The sequence below is a fragment of the Gorilla gorilla genome, chromosome 9 (genome assembly GCF_029281585.2).
Source record: "Gorilla gorilla gorilla isolate KB3781 chromosome 9, NHGRI_mGorGor1-v2.1_pri, whole genome shotgun sequence".
NCBI classification, from domain to species: Eukaryota; Metazoa; Chordata; class Mammalia; order Primates; family Hominidae; genus Gorilla; species Gorilla gorilla.
The window spans coordinates 125,924,173-125,944,037 of record NC_073233.2 but is presented as its reverse complement, the minus strand read 5'-3'; the positions used below and the strand labels follow the sequence as shown (position 1 = coordinate 125,944,037).

The 19,865-nt window shown below is 49.8% G+C and overlaps 1 protein-coding gene across 1 annotated transcript; it reads right to left on the bottom strand.

Annotated features, from left to right (window-relative positions):
* Positions 1-1,365: 1,365 nt before the first annotated feature.
* IL10RA (interleukin 10 receptor subunit alpha) lies at positions 1,366-16,512 on the bottom strand. Its single transcript, XM_019037658.4, has 7 exons — positions 16,338-16,512; positions 14,371-14,491; positions 13,252-13,430; positions 9,466-9,635; positions 8,728-8,878; positions 7,167-7,288; positions 1,366-4,161 (listed from the first exon to the last, which is right to left on the bottom strand). Exons 1-7 carry the CDS (start codon positions 16,402-16,404, stop codon positions 3,235-3,237), a joined length of 1,737 nt encoding a protein of 578 aa, XP_018893203.4. The 5' UTR covers positions 16,405-16,512; the 3' UTR covers positions 1,366-3,234.
* Between the last annotated feature and the right edge of the window lie 3,353 nt (positions 16,513-19,865).

The following is a 19,865-nucleotide window of genomic DNA, read 5'->3' as shown; positions in this document are numbered from 1 at the left end:
GGGGACTGTAGTCCAAATTCCCAAGAAATCTGCAAGTGTCTCATCAGCCCCGGCTGCTTGGAAGGACTCGCTCAGTTTCTCCCAAGGGCCTGTCTGTGGTGAGTGGTTACAGAGCAGCCTCAAAGCAGAGATGAACCAGCGCAAACTCCTACTCATTCCACAGAAACGGAGCAGGCAGGGCCTGCACCAAGGGCTGCGTCTTCTGACTTCCTTCTGTCCTGCAAGCTGCTCTTTGATCTGTCGTATCCAACCAAACTGGCTGCAGTTCCTTGAATGTAATTCCTTTTACTCTCTGAATCTTTCTATTTAGACCTTAGGGGCCTTTTCCATGGGGAATAAGCCATCGCTAACACCTCATTTCCAGGAGAAAGTGACCAACACTACTTTTCTTTCCAATATTGACAAGGAGGGCTCTAGGGCAAAAGCCTGAGCAGGTCTGAAATGGCGTGATATTAGTCAAGTTCTCTGAAGATGATAGGATCAGCACTTCCTCAGAACTAGTTATTTTCTCAGAATGAACAGGGTGAGGCAAGATTGGAGATGACACAGGGGAAAAGAGGTGAGGTGTCCCCAGTCACCTTCTAGGGGATTCAGGTAGGACGAAGAGAAAAGCACGCCCAGGAAGCTCAGGCCGCAGGCCTGGGTTTGTTCTACCCACTGGGCTGAGCACGGGGAGAAATTCAAACCCACATGGGGTTTTTCATGGAGGGAGCAGGCTGCTTCTAGAATAGAGTGCGGATGGCTTCCGCACTTAGGAGAACCACCGCTGGGACACGCCTCCTGGGCAAGGGGAGCCAGGGACAGGGCTCTGGGAACAGAGCTCCAGGGAGGTCCGGTTTGCTGTCTTCCTGGAAAGGAGGGGTTTCCAGGTTCTTCTCTCCACATTGTCAGAACTCACATCCAAAACGTTGCGTTGTGCTTTCCACCTCTTCCTTTTCTGTCTTCTGAAAGAGTCCCGCTGCACACTCCTTATCGCTTTCATTTTCACTTGTTTCCAAGAAAAGCTGTCCATTTCTCTTTACAGCCTCAACAGCCAATGACAGCTAGTGGCACATAGTACCACATGCCCGGCATCATGTTAAACTTTTTATGTGCAATTTCATTTACACCTCACAACATCCTCATGGGGAGTTGTCAACTCCACGTGACAGGTGGGGAAATTAAAACTTGGAGAGGATAAGTAATGGGCCCAAGGTCACAATACAGGTAGCATAAGGACTCCCTGGGTCTGTCAGATTTAAGCCTGAGTCCTCAGCCCTGTTTCCTTAAAGTGACATCACACATCCCACACATTGTTACCCTCCTCATTATCAACAACCGAGTCCTCCATGAGCCAATGTGCCATCAGCAATCTGACTGGTTTCACACGATTCCTGTGGTCTTGACAATTTATTGGAATAAAAAACATGTATCACTCATTGACAGAGCTTTGTGTTCAAGGCACATTCATACCCATTTCCTCAGCAGAACCTCACATCCCTATGAATTAGACAAGTCAGTCATTATTCTGCAGATGAGGAAACTGAGGCTCCAAGAGGATAAGTGACTTCTCCAAGGTCATACCACTGGAAACAGCAAAGTCAGAGCTAGAACTTCGGGGCTCCTGAGGTATCCAGAATTCTTTCACTGTGCAATGCTGCCTCTCCAATAAATAAATGAACAAAATAAATAAATAAAGCTTTCAAGGGAACCCTGAGGAATCCTCCCTCAAGCCTGCCTCCAGAGGGAGTTCAGTTACCAGACTGGCACTTAAGAGTACTTTGGCAGAGGGGTGGGGGTCATGGCTGGATTCCCTGGGCCAGAATATCTGTTTTCAGAATGCTCCAGAGAAAGGCAGGGCTGAGATGACTCTGGATGGCACGCACAGGCCTGTCCCCTCACAGCTTCCATGCCTGTGGACTGAACTGCCTTTGTTTGAAGGCAGAGTCCAAATGGCCTATGGTGAGGCAGGGCCCATAATGCCCCCTTCTGGGGCTGTGTCTGATACTGTCTTGGCATGACACCATGGACTCCCATTGGATCTGTTAGCCTCTGGCATAAGAAACAAGCCAGCTTGGTAGTCCACGGACAGTATCTGCATTCTCCCAGGACCAGCTTGGCTAATACCCAGCAAACATGGAGGGTCCCCTAAAGGTGGAGTCCTTATTTCACAGATGGGAGATTGAGGCCCTCTGACAAGTGGCTAGTCCAAAATCACACAGCTGAACACCAACAAGGCAGGGACCCCAGCCCAGTGCCCAGTGGCTTATCCTCTGGGTCTGTAGCTGGATATTAGCAGCAAACACAAGCACAGGCCTCCAACCCTGACCCTCTGGGGCTGGCATGAGCTGGTGCCCAAGCCCAGAGGCCGCCCAAAGGGCTGAGTTATGACCAATACAAAAAACCATGGCTTCTCTGGAAGTTGTCAGCAAGATGGTGGGGCAGCAAGGTGAGGATGTGAGTGGCTTGGCCTCAGCCAGTGCCCCAGGGGGATGCTACTCCATTTGTTGGAGAGAGGGAGATATTTGCAGATGGGCGCCAGAGGTACCCACCAGAGGGATGGGTTCTGAGCTGGAAGCCCCATCCAGGGTCTCAGTTCCCTTTGTCTCCCCCCAGTGAATCCATTATGATGCGTTTGAGTGTCCAGAAAATATATACCTTAAGATCTTCCAGTGACAAGCTTCCTGCCTCAGAGGCCCGATGAGGGGAGGTTCCCCATGTGACCATCCCAGAGATCAAACTCAGCCTTCATATCCTCCCTTTTCCCCTAAAAATGACCCCAGCAGCAAGGCCCTGAAGCTTCCATTCCTACAGCCCTTCCTCCTGCTGGAAGCTCTGATGCTCGAGTGGCCTAAGCAGGGAGGTCTGGGTCTGAGCTGACTTCAGCCTGGTGGCCTCACCACAACTCCAGAAAGCCCCGTGGTTCCCGTGAGCAAATAATCCTTTATGATACAGGAAAGAGTTCCAAGGAGGGAGAAGGTCCCTGCCCTTCTCAGCTCTGCCAGAGTCTGCAGGGCCCCAGTCAACAGAACAGGTCAGTGCCACCCACATACCCTGCACTAGTTCAGTGAGTTGGCCTCCTCCTGCCCCAGGCACCCTGACCAGCCCTGCAGGGCCTGGCTGGGGCCCGCCCCAGTGGACTTGCAGAAAAGTGCCCAGACTGCCTTGTGCCTTACTTCTACCCCGGGGACCCTCCTCCTGGTCCAGGCAGAGGTGCAGGCATGACTAAAATCAAAAGCAGCCTCTCAGCCTGAGTCACTCACTTGACTGCAGGCTAGAGATGAGGGGCAGGGTGACCAGGTCTGAGTTAAAGCTGCCCAGGAGACCACCTGGGGCTGCCACACAGCCTAGAGGGGCAAGGTCATGGGCAAAGCTCCAGTCAGATATTCCCAGGTCACTGCAGCTGCTCAAGGCCAGGAGTGACCATTCCTCAGTGGGCTGGTTCCACTGTCCAGTTGGGGCCCCTGAGGAAGCCAGAGTCATTTCTAGAGGATCCTGTTTCAAATAGCCCTTGGCCAGGGCTGGTGGATGCAAGCCTGCCTCATCAACCGGGCATCTCCCGAATTTGGGGCCAAGGCCATCTGTCAAGGGCGATTCTTCCTCCAGGCAGCCTGTCTTGGTTGCCTTCTCTTCAGCACATCTGGTCTGCCTCAGGTAGCCCTGGAATGCCACAGCAGCTGGGTCTTCTTCCCCAGGCACCTTAGGCTCTGGGGGACTGTGGTGGCCCAAGGCTGAGCCACCCGGTGTGTCCCCAGCCCGGCCCTCAGAGTTTTGAACTAGGCCAATGCCACTGTCATCCTGGCCCCTGCTGTTGCTCCCCACCTGTTGCTCCCAGGTGGGCCCTGTGCTGGGGCTCAGGCTGGGCTCCTGCAGGCAGATCCCGCTGTCCGTGCTATTGCTGCTGCCACTACTGCAGCTGTCCCCCAGCAGAGGGGGCTCCCCGTTTCCCAGCGTTCTGTCAGCCTTGGGGTGAGGGTCAGGGAGGAGGAACTGGGGCTCTTCAGTCTGCAGGGATGGCTTGGTGCTGCCAAAGCCACTGTCTGTGCTGCCGTGCAGGTCCAAGTTCTTCAGCTCTGGGGACACCTTCAGAAAGGCCTCCGCATCAAGCGGGTGGATGGTGTCTTGGGTCTCTGGGGAGGGACGCTGGCTGATGAAGATGAAGGGGCTGGGCTTCTTGAAGAGCTGGGGAAGAGAGGGCAGAGTGAGAGAAGCAGGAGTCACCTTCCAGCACCCATCCCAGTGCTGCCGGGGAAGGCCAGGCCCAGGAGGAGAGCTCAGTGGAGGGGACTACGGTCTAAATTACACTGCAATGTATTCTGTTTTGTTTTCGAATCCAGCTTTCCTCCTAATGCAATTCCCAGTTTGGCTCAGGCCAGATACACATGAAACTTGTATTCTCAGGCCCAGATGTAGTAACAGGCAGAACCAGAGTCTGCTGAGCATGGTGAAAACTCTCAGGTGGCTCCATCCACAGTGCTTTTCAAACCTGAAAGCAGGCTAGACCCATCTAGAAGCATGTTTCAAACTTTTTTGACTATGACTCAAAATCAGAAATAAGTTGCATAATGACTTGTATATATAACCCGTATGTAAATAACTGAAACCAGTTTCACAAAATAATACTCATCATTATGAGCTGTGACACGATATATCTGCAGTTCTTATTCTATTGTATCCCAGTCTACGCCCTCCTGCCCATTTCATTTTCTAAAGTTCTGGATGTAAGACACCAAATTAAGTTTTCTATTCCCTGAGTAGTGACTCACACGAACATGGTGGCTGCAGCGTGGGGCACTGGCACAAGTGTGGAACTCACAGTGAAGGGGCTGCCCTCTGTTAATTGCCAAGGGTTTTAAGGAAGCCACATAACCCCTCTGCCCTAGCCACACTGGTGTTCTTTCTGTCCCAGAACACATCAAGCACCGTGCTGCCTCAGGGCCTTTGCACACACTCTCCCTCCTGCTTGAAATGCTCTCGGCCCTTTATATGGCTGTGTCCTGTTCATGGTTTAGGTCTCAGCTCAGATGTCACTTCTTCAGCAAAGCCTTCCTGAATACCTTGCCTAAAGCAGTACTCCTGCCACTCTCTCCACATTAACCCTGTTACTTCTTCCTAGCACTTTGTTCCTAGAATTATTTTACTTGTTTGTTTTCTGTCTCTCACCATACACACACTCACTTACTCCACATTCCCAAAAGAACACAAACTCCTTGAGGGCAGGAACTGTCTAGTGTTGTTTACTACCCTGTCTCCAGAGTCTAAACTGAGCTGGCGCACAGTAGGCCCTCCTAAGGTCTGCCGACTGACTCACTGACTCACTGTTGCACGTCTGCCCTCATTTCCTTGGTACATGATGATTCAAATGCAGCTCTTATTGGTTGAGTCCCTATTCCTATCACATTGCTTGGTGATTTAGGATGTGTCCTCTAGAGCCAGACTTCCTGGGTTCAAATCCCAGCTCTGACTCTTACCAGCTTTGTCACCCTGACCAAATTACTTACCCTCTCTGTGCTTTAGTTCCTCATCTGTAACATGGAAATAATGACAGTACCTGCCTCCTCATGTTGTAATGTGTCTACAGTGCTTAGAACAAAGTGTGGTACATAGAAGGTGCTCAATAAATATATGTTGAATTGAACTTTACCCTCCAATAATTCTGTAAGAGAAGTATTATTACCTCTATTTCCTAGAGGAGAAAACTGAAGCTCAGAGAAGTTAAATGACTTGCACAAAGTGGCACAACAGTAAAGAACACATCTGGAATTCATCCTCAACTGTCCTGATTTGAAATCCCTTCCTTGTCCAATAATACTTACCTTGATGAACTGTTGAAAGATCAAATCAAACAAGCTAATGAATGAGAACAAACTAATGAATGTGTCAGTGCTCTGTGCATTATAATTTATTCATGTGGTAATGACTACGATCATCAGATGAAGGGATTGAGCTATATTTATCCTGAAGAGAAAAAACCCTCAAGGACAAGTCAGTTCTGTGATCCAAAAGTACAGAAGGGGCAGGGTGCGGTGGCTCATGCCTATAATCCTAGCACTTTGGGAGGCTGAGGTGGGCATATCACCGGAGGTCAGGAGTTCGAGACCAGCCTGGTCAACACCCCGTCTCTACTAAAAATACAAAAATTAGCCAGGCATGGTGGCAGATGCCTGTAATCCCAGCTACTCGGGAGGCTAAGGCAGGAGAATCACTGGAACCTGGGAGGGTGAGGCTGCAAGTGAGCTGAGATTGCGCCACTGCACTTGTCTCTCGTCTCGTTTTCCCTAGAGATCCCAGGATCCCTCTGGAGATTCCCCTTCCAGTTGTGGGGCCCCTGCCTTGCAGACGGAGCTGGTTCCTTCCCAGCTGATCCCTCAGCCATCATGCAATAGTGCCAGCTATGGAGGCTATGGTGGGCAATCTTCAATGCGGCCTGAACTCCAGGCCAGAGACCAGGCCAAGGTTTGGAAAATGCTGCCCAATCTTTGCAAGCTGAGTTTTGGACACTGGCTTGCCACAAATGTATCATTTGTCAGTACAATGTAGCAAGAGGACACACCCCGGGAGGGGAGGAGGGCTTGGCCTCCTCCATGAGCCCCTCCCTGTCCCCCGCCAGCATCCCCTCTCCAGTGGCCCAGCATCCCCACCACCCCCCAGTGTCCTCTCTCCTCTGGCCCACTCTGGCAGCAGCCCGAGGACCAGCACTTCTGGCCTTTCCTTCTTTCTCCCTTGTGGAACACCCATGGCTACTAGCAGTAGGAAAGTGGGTTCCCTCCCTGACTCTTCCTGGCTGTGTGGCCCTCTGTGTGTAACAATCTCTCTGTGCCTCAGTTTCCTCACTTATGAAATGGGGATAATAACTGTGCCTCATAATCAGAGATGCAATGCACAGGGGCTAGTCCATGGCCAACTACTCGTAGATCATATCAAAATGGCTCGTGGTCATTGAGATTTGTGATTCCATGTGTCTCATCTGAGCTACTGGATGGCAACATTCTCGGTACTGGGCTTCATGCTCACTTCCTCCCTCTGTCCCCGCAGTGCTTGATGAAGGTATCTCCCAATCACATCAGGGCTGAGAGCAGAGGCAAGCTAAGGCAATGGACTGGCTGGGAGGAAAAGAGCTCCCTGCCCTCCTGGAAGCTCGGGTGTGGCTGAGAAGGACGGGGCAGTGACCTCCTTGCAAGACTCACCAGGACACTGGGCAGCTTCTTTCGGCGCCGCACATACAGCTGGAGGGCCAGGCAGTAGGCGAGGGCTCCGGAGAGCAGCAGGACAAAGGCAAAGAAGATGATGACGTTGGTCACGGTGAAATCTGCAGGCCCAGAGAGATGTGTTTGTGGCCTGTCACCATGGGGCATGGTGATTCTGGTCATAGGACTCTGGTCCCATGAAATCCATTGCCCACTGTCAGGAACCATTCAGTGAGTGGCCCAAGGCAAACTACAGGCCACAACTCTAGATGTGTCTAGGTTTCTGCGAATCCCTACCTGGCCTTCCAAACCATGCCCTGAAGGATTCCCTTAGGAGATGCGCTAACTGCTTCCAGCTCTCTGCACATGACTCCCATCACAGCAAACAGAACAGTGAGGCAGGATGGTACAGCAGGTAAGAATCGAGGCTCCAGGGGCTGCTAGATCTGGGTTCAAGTCCCAGCTTCACCACTTACTAGCTGTGCAATTGTGGACAAATTAATTACTCTGTCAGAGCCACTGACCTCATAAGGTAGTTGTGAAGTACACAGCACTGACCATGTACCAATACCATCAGATTCTTTTAACTTTTATACTTATAGGAGGTAAATACTATCATCAGCCCCATTTTTACATATTAGGATCCTGAAGCACATAGAAGTTAAGTAATTTGCCCAAAGTCATATACCTCAAAAGTTGTAAAGCTGAGATTTGGAACTATTTCATGTATCAGTGAATGAATGTATGAAAAACTCTTAAGACTGCCTGATGCCCACTTAGTGCCTTCCTCTGCATTGAGACTTAAATGACACTGAGCTGCTGAGTGTCCTTCATAAACTGAAATTTGTTGCAGATCTAGCAGGAGTCACTTTCACCTTTGCCAGACTCTGCCCACACTGGACTGGGCCCTCCCAGAGCACTTACTGTTGGCATGTTTCATTGGGCACTGGACATCTCATCTGCTGTCCAATAAGAGTTGCTTGTTACAGTCTCCTCTGTGCACACTCTATCTCCCCAGCCAGGATGCAAGATCCTCCTAGGCAGGACCGTGGCCTCCATGTCCTCTATTATCTCCCTCCCCCTACAGCCCCGGCACCTGACTGACAGCCTGGAGCAGTATTTGCTGACTTTAGCAGCTCTGGCGAGGAGCACAGCAGAGTAGGGGAAGTAAGGAGAAGCCCTTTGTATCCCTGGCTCTGAGGAAGAACAGCAGAAGACCATAACAACAGGAACTAGCACAGCTCACTGAAGATGGCCCCGGGGGAGGGGGATGTTGTTGGGAAACACCGCTGTGCCCCAGTGGGAGGATCCTAGATCCAAGAGACCTGGTTCTGCCACCAAGTCCTAGCTGTGCAACCCTAGGAAGTTGCTAATACGGAGCCTCAGTTCCCTCATCTCTAAAATGAGGACAGTAGGACCTCTCTCCTATTAAGGATGCAGAGCTATGTGAAGCAGCACCTAACACAGTGGCTGGCACCAGCATCCCAGGTGCACACGTTTTGGATTGCACCAGGCCCTCCCAGTCTCCCTCCCCATGCTGAGAGCAGCCCAGCTGACTCACACTGCCTGGTGAGGGAGACGCACTCCTCTTTAGACCACATCCCCTTGTTACTTCGGGAAGCGACAGATGGTTTCACCTGGACACAGAACTCTCCCACTTCTCCAGAGGTTAGGAGGCTGAAGTTTTCATGTTTTACTTTCTTGTGTGTGAACTGAAACAAAAATGATAGCAATTAACAAAATCCTTTTATTTCATGGCACACGGACACTGAGAGCTGGTGGGCCTTTAGAGGTGATTTCAGCCAACCCCCTTCAGTATCCTTTGTCTAAGATGACAAACCCCACAATTACCAATGCAGCACATGATCTCTGTAATGACCACAATTTTATTTTGTATTTTAAAAGAAAAAGCGGTGTTTTATAGATGCTGAAGATCTTCCCAGAAGGGGCTGGAATCAACAGTGGTGAAGAGGAGAGAGGGTGGATTTTGCAGATGCCAGCTCTCCCATAACAGGTGCGCCCTCTGGTAGGTCACACAGCCTCACAGAGCCTTATTGCTTCTTCTAGAAGGGCTCTGGGATGCCCAATTGCCCTAGTAGGCAATTCCTTTGAGGAGCATCTCACAAGAGCACAGCTCTGAGGGCTGAGGTGGTTTCACTCCCTCCTCTGCCCACCCACCATCCCAGACCCTCTCTTTAGTCCACAAGCAAAGTTACCACTGGCACACAAGGGTGCTTCCAGCCCAGGGGACAGGGAAGCCAAGGGAGTTCTGGCCCTGGGGCCTTGGGGAACCCCATACCGTGAAGTTTCCCGGCACCTTGCGAATGGCAATCTCATACTCTCGGAAGTGACTGAAGATGCTTTCATATGTGTCATTTGCGGGGGCCATCTTGGGCCTGGGTAGCTGAATCTTCCCGAGGATGAAGCCATTGTGGATCTCTAGGTTCACACTGCCAACTGTCAGAGTCACTAAATGGAGTGGGGGTGTGGGGGGGAATACCATGAGACTTGAGGGCTGAGGAGGGCCTGGGTGTCCCCCCCAAGACTTTGCCTCCAGAATTAAGCTTAATTAGAACCTAGGCCTAAAACTTGGCCACAGGTTTGTCAATGCAGCAGAATGTAAGGACTTCTTGGGGAGCACATTAAAAATACATATACCCTAAAATCAGATGCATCAACCAATGGAATATGATGGAGAGCCCAGAAATAAACCCACAATTGATTTTCAACAAACGGGCCAAGAACACACAATGGGAAAAGAACAGTCTCTTCAACAAATGGTGTTGGGAAAACTGGATATTCACAAACAGAACAATGAAAATAGATCTTTGTCTCACCTCTTACACAACAATCAACACAAAATGGATTAAAGACAAATGTAACACCTGAAACTATAAAAACCACCAGAAGAAAACCTGGGGCAAAGTTCTAAGACTTTGGTCTGGGCAAAGATTTCTTGGATACGATCCCTAAAGCACAGGCAACAAAAGCAAAAATAGACAAATGGGATTGCATCACACTAAAGAGCTTCTGCACAGCAAAAGAAACAACTACTAGAGTGAGGACACAATCTATGAATGGGTGGAAAATATTTACAAATGTTCATTGAATAAGGGGTTAATATCCAAAATATACAAGGAACTCATACTACTTAATAACAAGAAAATGAATAAACCTGTTTTTAAAATGGGTAAAGGACTTGAATAGACAGTTAAAAGAAGACATACAAATGACCAACAGATACATGAAAAAATGGTCAACATCTCTAATCATCAGAGAAATGCAAATTAAAACCACAATGAGATACCACTCCACACCTGTTAGATTAGCTATTATCCAAAAGATGGAAGTAACAAGCGTTGGCAAGGATGTGGTGAAAAGGGAAACCCTTGCACATCGCTGGTGGTGAATTTCTCAGCCATTATGGAAAACAGTATGGATGTTCCTCAAAAATCTAAAAATAGAGCTACCATGTGATCCAGCAATTCCCACTACTGGGTATATATCGAAAGATATTGAAATTAGTGTATTGAAGAGATACCTGTATCCCCTGTTCATTGCAGTATTATTCATAACAGCCAAGATATGGAAATGCCCACCAATGGATGAATGGGTTTTTTAAATGTGGTATGTATATACAACAGAATCCTATTCAGCCTTGAAAAATAGGAAACTGAGGCCCGGCCCAGTGGCTCACGCCTGTAATCCTAGCACTTTGGGAGGCTTAGGCGGGTGGATCATTTGAGGTCAGGAGTCCGAGACCAGCCTGGCCAACATGGTGAAACCCCATCTCTACTAAAAATACAAAAATTAGCCGGGCGTGGTGGCACGTGCCTGTAATCCCAGCTACTCAGGAGGCTGAGGCAGGAGAATCTCTTGAACTCGGGAGGCGGAGGTTGAAGTGAGATGAGATCAAGACATTGCACTGCAGCCTGGGTGACAGAGCAAGACTTTGTCTCAAATTGAAAAAAAAGGAAACTCTCATTTGGGACAACACAGATGGACCTAGAGGACATCATGAGCGAAATAAGCCAGGTGCAAAGAGATAAATGCCATAAGATCTCACTTATGTATAGAATCTAAGTAGAATTCTTTTAGAATTCAATTCATAGAAGTAGAGAGTAGAAGGGGTTACCAGAGGCTGGAAGGAGGCAGGTGGGAGAAGTGGATAGGGAAGAAGGAGAGGGGTACCAAGTTACAGTGAGACAGGAGGAATAAGTTCTGGTGCCTATTGCATGGCAAGGTGACTGTAGTAATAATAATGGACTGTATATTTCAAAATAGCTGAAAGATAATATTTTAAATGTTTTTGGCACAAAGAAATGCTAAATATTTGAGGTGATAGATATTCTAATTACCTTGATTTGATCATTCCACAAGGTATACATGTATTATGTATACATAACACTGTACCTCATAAACATGTAGAATTATTACTTGTCAATTAAAAGAAAAACTTTTTTATAAAACGTTTTCAACACTTTACTGTTTTTTGTTTATTTGTTTGTTTTTTTGAGACAGAGTCTCACTCTGTCACCCAGACTGGAGTGCAATGGCTTGATCTTGGCTCACTGCAACCTCTGCCTCCTAAGTTCAAGTGATTCTCCTGCCTCAGCCTCCCTGAGTAGCTGAGACTACAGGTGCACGCCACCACGCCCGGCTAATTTTTGTATTTTTAGTAGAGATGGGGTTTCACCTTGTCAGCCAGGCTGGTCTCAAACTCCTGACCTCAGGTGATCCACCCACCTTGGCCTCCCAAAGTGCTGGGATTACAGCCGTGAGCCACTGAGCCCAGCCCAACACTTTACTGTTAAGCATAATATTTATGGTAGATATGTGTAGATAGATACCTTTCTACAGGTTAGGACATTTTCTTTCTACTTTAACTTTGCTTAGTTTCTTTTTAAATGTTGTTTTCTTTTTTAAATGGTTAATGTGATAAATTGCATTGATTATATTTTTATGTAGAAATTTCCAATAGACACAAAAGTAGAAGAGAATATAATGATTTCCAAAGTCCCAGCTTTAGTAATTGCAAACACTAGGCCAATTTTGAAGTAATTGGTGGCAGGGGAGGGTCATCAATATCCCCCCATGAAATTTACTTTAGCATTTTAAAGAAAATCCCAAGCACTGTATTACTTAATTCCTAATTACTTAAGTATGTATCTCTCACATATCACACCTTTGTAAATATAACTACCATGCTGTTACCACATGTAACAAACAAATACCTAGTAATATGCCCTAAAAACCATTTCATATACAAATATGGTGATTTCCTCAAAAATGTCTTTTTATAATTGCCTTGCTCAAATCAAAATACAAAGAAGAACAAAATGTTAAAAAAAAATACAGATGCCCTGGGCCCATTCAAGACACAGTTAGTCTGAATTTCTGAGGCTGGGCCCTGGAAATAGATATTTTAAACACACTTGCTGGGAAACATTTCTGCACCAGCTGAGCAGTGGCCTGTGGGCAGGCATTTGGAAGCCAATGACCTCCTAGACCATCGGCTCTAACTCTGAATCCTACAGAGCGAGGTCTCCACGCACACAAAACTTTCTCAATCCCAACTGGTGGGATGAAAAATCCCATTGAGTTGGGGGCTTATCCTTTCCTCTTACCTCTCCAGAGAGGGATCCATAACTTCTCTTTAGTAGCACTTCTCATTTCAAACGGATGACCCCTGGGTGTTCATCCCTAAAGGAGCGGGGGGTTCACCCAAATTCTGCCTACTGCTTGCTGCCCTATGCTGAGTGTTCATGGATTCGCTTCCTCTCCCTGAACCCTCCCTGAAAAAACAAGTTCACAGGCCTGGACCTCGTGACTCAGCTGCCCCAACCCACCCCAAGACCTCTCTTCTATAGGATAAACAACTCCAGTTCCCTTTTAAATCTCAAACAACTTGGGCTATTTTTATCCAACATTCTCCAAAGTCCTGCCCTGTTTCGGCAACTAGTTCTCCGGCCAGGGAGGCTGGCAGACATGGTGAGCTATGGTAATAGACAGAAAAGCTCTAGACTAGAGTTCCTGGCTGGAAGGGACTTCAGAGCCATGTTCTAAGTCAAGGGAGGAAAAGTACCTTCATCCACAGAGAAGCGGGTGTTGGTGACGGTCCAGTTGGAGTGCCGGCTGCCGTCCACAGCCCGCACTCTGGCCCGGTAGCCATTGCTGTGGTACAGGTCTAAGGTCACTGCGGTAAGGTCATAGGACAGGGTCTGGCTACAGTTGGAGATGGAGTTCCAGGACTCTATTCCATACCTGAGGAGATACCAGGTTAGGCACTGGAAACGAGCTTGTGCTCAATCCTACCTCCTTTAAGGGAGACGCAAGAGGCCAGGAAGAGAGCTCCCACAGTGGGAGAAACTGGGACAGCCCTCAGGCTATATCCTCTAGTCCACGGCAGCTCATTGTGAGGGGTCTCCCTTGGTCTTGGGACCTCGTACCAATTTCCATGCGGTCTAGAAGATTTTTAGATAGGAATACGAGTAGTTCCAGCTCTTCCAGAAATTCTTTCTGGCTCCTACAGCACAGCCTGGTCTCTCCCTTCTCCCCACTGCCTTTGCAGTCATTAGTGTTCCCCTGTTGTCTGGCTATACTGTGGATGCTTCTCCTTTTCCAGTAAGATAGAAAAGCCTTGGAGGCCGGAGGTGATGGCTCACGCCAGGAATCCCAGCCCTTTGGGAGGCTGAGGCGGGTGGATTACCTGAAGTCAGGAGTTCGAGACCAGCCTGGCCAACATGGTGAAACCCCGTCTCTACTAAAAATGCAAACATTAGCCAGGCATGGTGGCGGACCCCTGTAATCCCAGCTACTTGGGAGGCTGAGGTGGGAGAATTGCTTGAACCCAGGAGGCAGAGGCTGCAGTGAGCTGAGATTGCGCCACTGCACTCCAGCCTGGGTGACAGAGCGAGAAGCTGTCTCAACGAAACAAAACAAAACAAAAGAAAAAAGAGAAAAGCCTTGGCACAAAGGCTTTTCTTACTCTGGAGTGAGCAAAGGCTCTGGCCTTTTCACCCAGAGCTCCCGGCACACTGCTCAGCAAGGGAGTCTCAGTCAGTACTTGTCAACTGCTGGCTATGTGTTAGGGGCCCTCAGGCACTCACTTCATTAACAAGGCAGGTATCTTCCCATGCTCGGAGAGTAGGGGGCAAGGCGGGGATTCACTCCTCCCTCCCCCTCCCTCTTCCCTTTTCCTCACCTCAGGAGCGCCACTTCATAGCAGGTACTTTCAGACTGATTTAGGATGGGTGTCCAGTGGAGGATGTGGTGGAAAAATTCTGCTTCAAACCACACAGACGGAGGGCTGGGCAGCTCTGTCCCTGGGGAGAAGAGTGTCAGTACCACAGCTGGGAGGGGGGGGGCAGGCATTGATGACCCCAATTTTACCAAAGAAGAAAGGGAGGTTCAGAGAGGCTATGACTCGCCTGAGGCCAGTGGAGCCCGTAAGGGGCAGAGTGGGCACATGAATCCACATGTGTCTGATTCTAGAGCTAGTGTGTCTCCCTAAATCACTGCCCTGTGCTGTCTGTGATCAGAAGCTGCAGTGGGGGCTGAGAAGAGCCAAGCTGAGTCTGATGCCTACCAGGGAAGAAGGCAGGGGCCAAGGGCTAAGCAAGCTGGCAATGAGCTCTCAGATGTGTTAGTCCCTGGCTCTGCCCAATCCCTGTCCCTGCTCTAGCACTATTCCTAGGCTTGGCCCCATCCACACACCTGGTCCCCACCCTGGCTTGGCCCAGGCTCCAGCTCAAAGCCACCTCACTAAGTACACAGACAGCCTGCTTGCTGACATCTGCCTCCTTCTCTTCATAGGTCTCCTGGGCTCCCCAAGCTAAGTGCTTGCCTCATTCCCTAGTTTCTAGGAGGGCTTTGCCTATAGCCAGATGCCCAACCTCTGGCTGGGCAAGGACAGATGGAATAAATCAGCTCTGGCTCTACACATGGCTGAGGACATCCCCACAAGAGCCGGCATCTGTAGCTCCGAGGCGAGATACTCAATACCAATTCCTAGCTCTACTCTCCCTTTACCCCCAGTATGCACCATTCACCATGGGAAACACTGCTGAAGGCATTGTCTTCTTTGTAAGAATGCAACAAACATTTCTACTTTAAGAGTCTTGTTGCTCAAGCAGACTGAAGTATGTGCAAGGCCAAAGGCTGGTTGGTTCCCTTTCTCTCCTCCTTGATCCCCTAAGTTCTCTCCGTTTGACAGCGACTCTGCTCCCGCTCCCTAGTTTTCTAACTTCTCTACATCTCTCTAATCATGCACCTGTTTTTTATTTATTTTTGGGGGGGGGAGGACTCTGTCATCTGTCTCTTGCTTTCTTTCTTATACCGTCTTTGATCTTCACGTCAGTGCCTTGATTTCGAAACATTAGACGGAAAGTGAAAAATGCAGCGAGTCGTTGTGGTATTTGGGCTGCACATCTCCGACTCAGCTCTCGATCACGTGAATGGCTGACTGCATGTTTTACTTTGTATTTTGGTGTCATGAAGAAGCAGTTTCGGTCCTTGCTCTCTGTCTCTGCTCTTGGTCCTTCCAACTCCCGGCTCTTTCATTCTGTCTCTGGGGTTTACTTTTCTTAGTTGCAGAAACCTTGCCGGAGAACTGTCTGGGTTAGGAGCCTGAACTGGGTTAGAAGCCTGAACTGGCTGGGTTAGGAGGAGAGAGGCAGGGGGCAGTGGGAGTGAGTTGGGGGCTACAGGTGGAGCAAGGGGGATCAGATCGGGGTGATCAGTGAGGGATGAAGGTGAGATGGGAGAAGGACAGACAGAAGTTAGTTGAAGGACTAAGAGAAGGGAGAGTCAGGAGATCAAAATTATTCCCCAAGGGGACAAGAAGTCCCATCATTTGAACCTAAACAGCAAAAAACCTAGAGCTAAACTTACAGCTCATCTAGAAGTGGGTGGATGATGAGGTTTGCGGGTTGGGGGTTTGGCCTTGCGCATACTTCTCTATCCTTCCCAATCCGTCAGTTCCTGTCAATCTCAGCCTCTTCCACTTCCACAACAGGTGAGCCTGAGATCCAGGTTTGCCAGAGTAAGGGAGCACCCGGGCACCGCTGTGCCAGAGGGCCAGCCAGCCAGGGCTCTCCACTGGATGGAGAACTTTAATGGAGCGGGCGCGGAGAGAGCAGGGCAGGGAAGGGCCGCGTCCCGGAGCCTTACCATGAGCGTCTGAGCCAAGACGGAGGCTGAGGAGCGCCGCCAGCAGCACTATGAGGCACGGCAGCATCCTGGGCGCGCCGCATCGTCCGGGGCCGGAGCCGAGCCGGCCTGCGCGCCTCCAGCTACCCTTGGGCTGGGACTGACAGCTCCGCCGCCCGCTCCGCCAGCGCCCCGCAGGGCTGACGTCAGCGGGGCGTGGCCTACAGACGCCCCGCCCCCGAGGCCGCGGACCGGGAACCGCTGTCCCACAGGGCTACCGCCTGGGGCAACCCGAGGCTGTGCTGGGGCGGAAGCGGGCTCCGGCCACCCCTCCCTTTCCTTCCCTCTGGGCCTCCAGTGCCTTCGGATCAAAGTGGTCCGGGTAGCCCGGCCGGCCGTGTGTACGTGTGTGTCTGTGTGTGTGCGCGCGCGCGCGTGTGTGCCTGTGTTGGGAAGCAGGTGGCCAGGCACAGCCGCGGCCCTGAGTGCGGAAGGTGGGGTGAGGGCGTCGGAGCCGCTTTTGCCTGGCGTGCCGGCTTGGCGTTAAGGATGTGGCCGCGGCCGCTCCGAATGGGGAGGAGGTAGTTGCAGGCGCTTGAGGGCAAAGGCGCCAGGACGCGGGTGTGAGTCTTGGCGTTGCCCCAGGGCCTCCCCGTCTGGGGGTCTGAGGACACCGATGGATGAGTACTGAGTAGTCCCCTACCTAATTGTTGGAGGGGGGTCTACAACTAAGCAGTTTATGCAGACCTGCCCCCAAAGTCCCAGGAAGCTGAGAGACCCAAGAAAGAGGCTTTTAACCAGCAGCTTAGCAGCTGAGCCTTAAACCGCGATTTTAAAAATTTTTTTATCTATTTTTTTTTTTTTACAGTCCCGCTCTGTCGCCCAAGCTGGAGTGCAGTGGCGTGATCTCGGATCACTGCAACCTTCGTCTCCCAGGTTCAAGCGATTCTCCTGCCTCAGCCTTCCGAGTAGCTGGCATTACAGGCATGTGCCACCACGCCTGGGCTAATTTTTGTATTTTTAGTAGAGACGGGGTTTCACCATGTTGGCCAGGCTGGTCTCGAACTCCCAACCTCAGGTGATCCACCCGCCTCGGCCTCCCAAAGTGCTGGGATTACAGGGGTGAGCCACCGCGCCCAGCCTTAAACCGTGTTTTAAACTTAGTTTCTCTTCTTTCCTTTTTTCTCTTCCTCCTCTGGGCCTCAAGATATAATTTTGAGACAAACTGCATGTATGTTACCTCTCATCTTAAAACACAGCCTCACGACGTGCTATGAACCTCCACTCCCTTTCCTGTCCCATACTGTACTCCCATGCCTTATGCACGTTTATTTACCTACGTGCTTGTTAAGCACACGCTATGCTCTTATCTGGTCATATATTTCCTTAGATGCCTCAGGAGCTGCCTCCTGATAGGGACCAGGCACCTCCGGAATTCTCTCTCCAACAAAAGCTTACTTCAGGAATTGAACATATACCCTTCTGAAGAGTAACTAATTTATAACCTGGCAGGATCCACGATTGCACCAGCCCCTCCACCAAATAAGACAATAATTAAAGAGGACCACTGGAGCAAGTCACGCCACCTGGTACCTCCTAACCTCCCCCTTGCCTTTTCTGCATTTCAGATCCTTTCTTAAAAAACCCCTGCGTTCCCCCCATGAATTGAAGAGTGGAATTGTTTGCTGCTCTTCCCCTGCTAGCATGGCAGCTAGCAGATTTTCCTCTATTATCCATTCCTTCTACAAGCAGAGAGCAGCCAGATCCTTTTGCAGGTTACAGGCTGACACATCCAGTTTCTTAGAAAAAAACATTTAATAAGGACTTATAAACAGAAGCTACGTTTGTGTCTCCACGATTCACCCCCAGGACCAGGGCTTATAGACCACAGGGGAAGGGTGATTCAGAAAAGATGTGTAGGACAGTTGAAGTATGATAACATCAAGGTTGTTTGACCTAAGGGCCGGATTTACAGTAGGTGCTTGCACTTACACAAGGAGCAATTGATAAACTGGGAATCTCAGAGGTCTTCTGGGAGGCTCCGAAGCCAACATGGCCAAAACTGTGGATTAGCATCCAACATGGAGTTGCTTTAGCCTCCATAAGGACTTCTCCCAGTCTCTTCTGGGTTTCCCTTGCTTGCTTGAAATCTGATATTCAGACCAATTTTTGTGTTGGGTAATAGCACTACTGGAGTGCTGGGTAACACCTCAGCACATCCTCAGTCTCTCGCACCTCTGTGTCACTTGGCTTATCTGAGGCCATCTCCAGGTGAACCAAATATGTGAGGATATGAGAGACAGACTGTCCATCACTTTTTCTTGGAGGCTGACACCTGCTTCAAAGTGTGTGTGTGTGTGTGTGTGTGCACGCATTTGCAGTCATATATGATTTGCAGTGGCCAGTCTGTGGATTTGGATTTCATTGTGGTGTGGAGAATGTCGTCTGTTTGCCAAGTGCATATGTGTGTTTGGTACTGTGTGTGCATCCCTCGAGCCCTGCCCTTGTTCTCAGACAAACCAAAGAAGAGGGGCTCAGGACATTTCTGGCCAGCAACGCCCCCCTCCAGGCCTGCTGCCCCACCCACCCGGCCATACCCCACCCTGCCTGTATTGTAGTTTGTACCTTCATTTGTTCCTGAGCTCTTGTCCTGTGTTCAAGAAGAATGAGAATTCGCTGACAGTTGAAGGGTGAGGATGTGCAGAGAATAATTTTATTGAGTGATGGACCAGCTCTCAGCAGAGAGGGGATGGGGAGGGGGGTGGTTCCCCACTCCCACAGTTGGGTGTTTTTTTTTCTCAGTGTGGCTGGATCCAGGGCTTTTTCTGGACTCAGAATAGGGAGTGCATGCCGATTGGTTTGTGAGTATGCAAAAAAGGTTAAAGTGAAGACACCACTCAAAGGTGGGTACGACAGTGTAGAAAACCAATTAGGAAAGGGTAGGTGTATGTAAAGTAGGTGAAGGGTGGGGATCAATCAGAGGAAAGCGTGCCAAATGGGAAGACAGGTTCTCAATCTGGTCTGAAGATTTAACTTGGAGCTTGGCTTTCAGGTTTTAAATTGTCTTCAACTTGGAGGTGGGGTTTCACCAGGGACCCGCCCTCTCTGCCTAGGCATTTGACTGCCTCCTGTAACTATCACCTGCTCCTGGGAGGTTTCCCTGGCAGTGCCCAATGCCCACATGGAGGGCCTTATTTACTGCAGCTTTTGAGAAAGGGCCCCTAACTTAGGTGTGTGACACCAGCACTGTGCGTGGTCTAGGAGTTAGTGAGGCATTATCCCCATGGTTTGTGGAGATATAAACCCTATTTCAATATTTTCAGAGCAGAAATCTCTCTGCCCAGTGGCCTGGACTGAAAGTGTGCCAGGTTGGCTGGGGGTGGGAGTTGGGAGATCCCATCCTGTATCTAAGAGTCTACATTGGGACTAGAAAGACCTCACTCTTGACGATAGTCAGCGAAGGCAGGGGTGCCTCAGCTACATGGATGGGGGAGAGTGATATCTGCAGGCCTACCAGGACACATCATCAGCCTGGGCCACCCTCAGGAG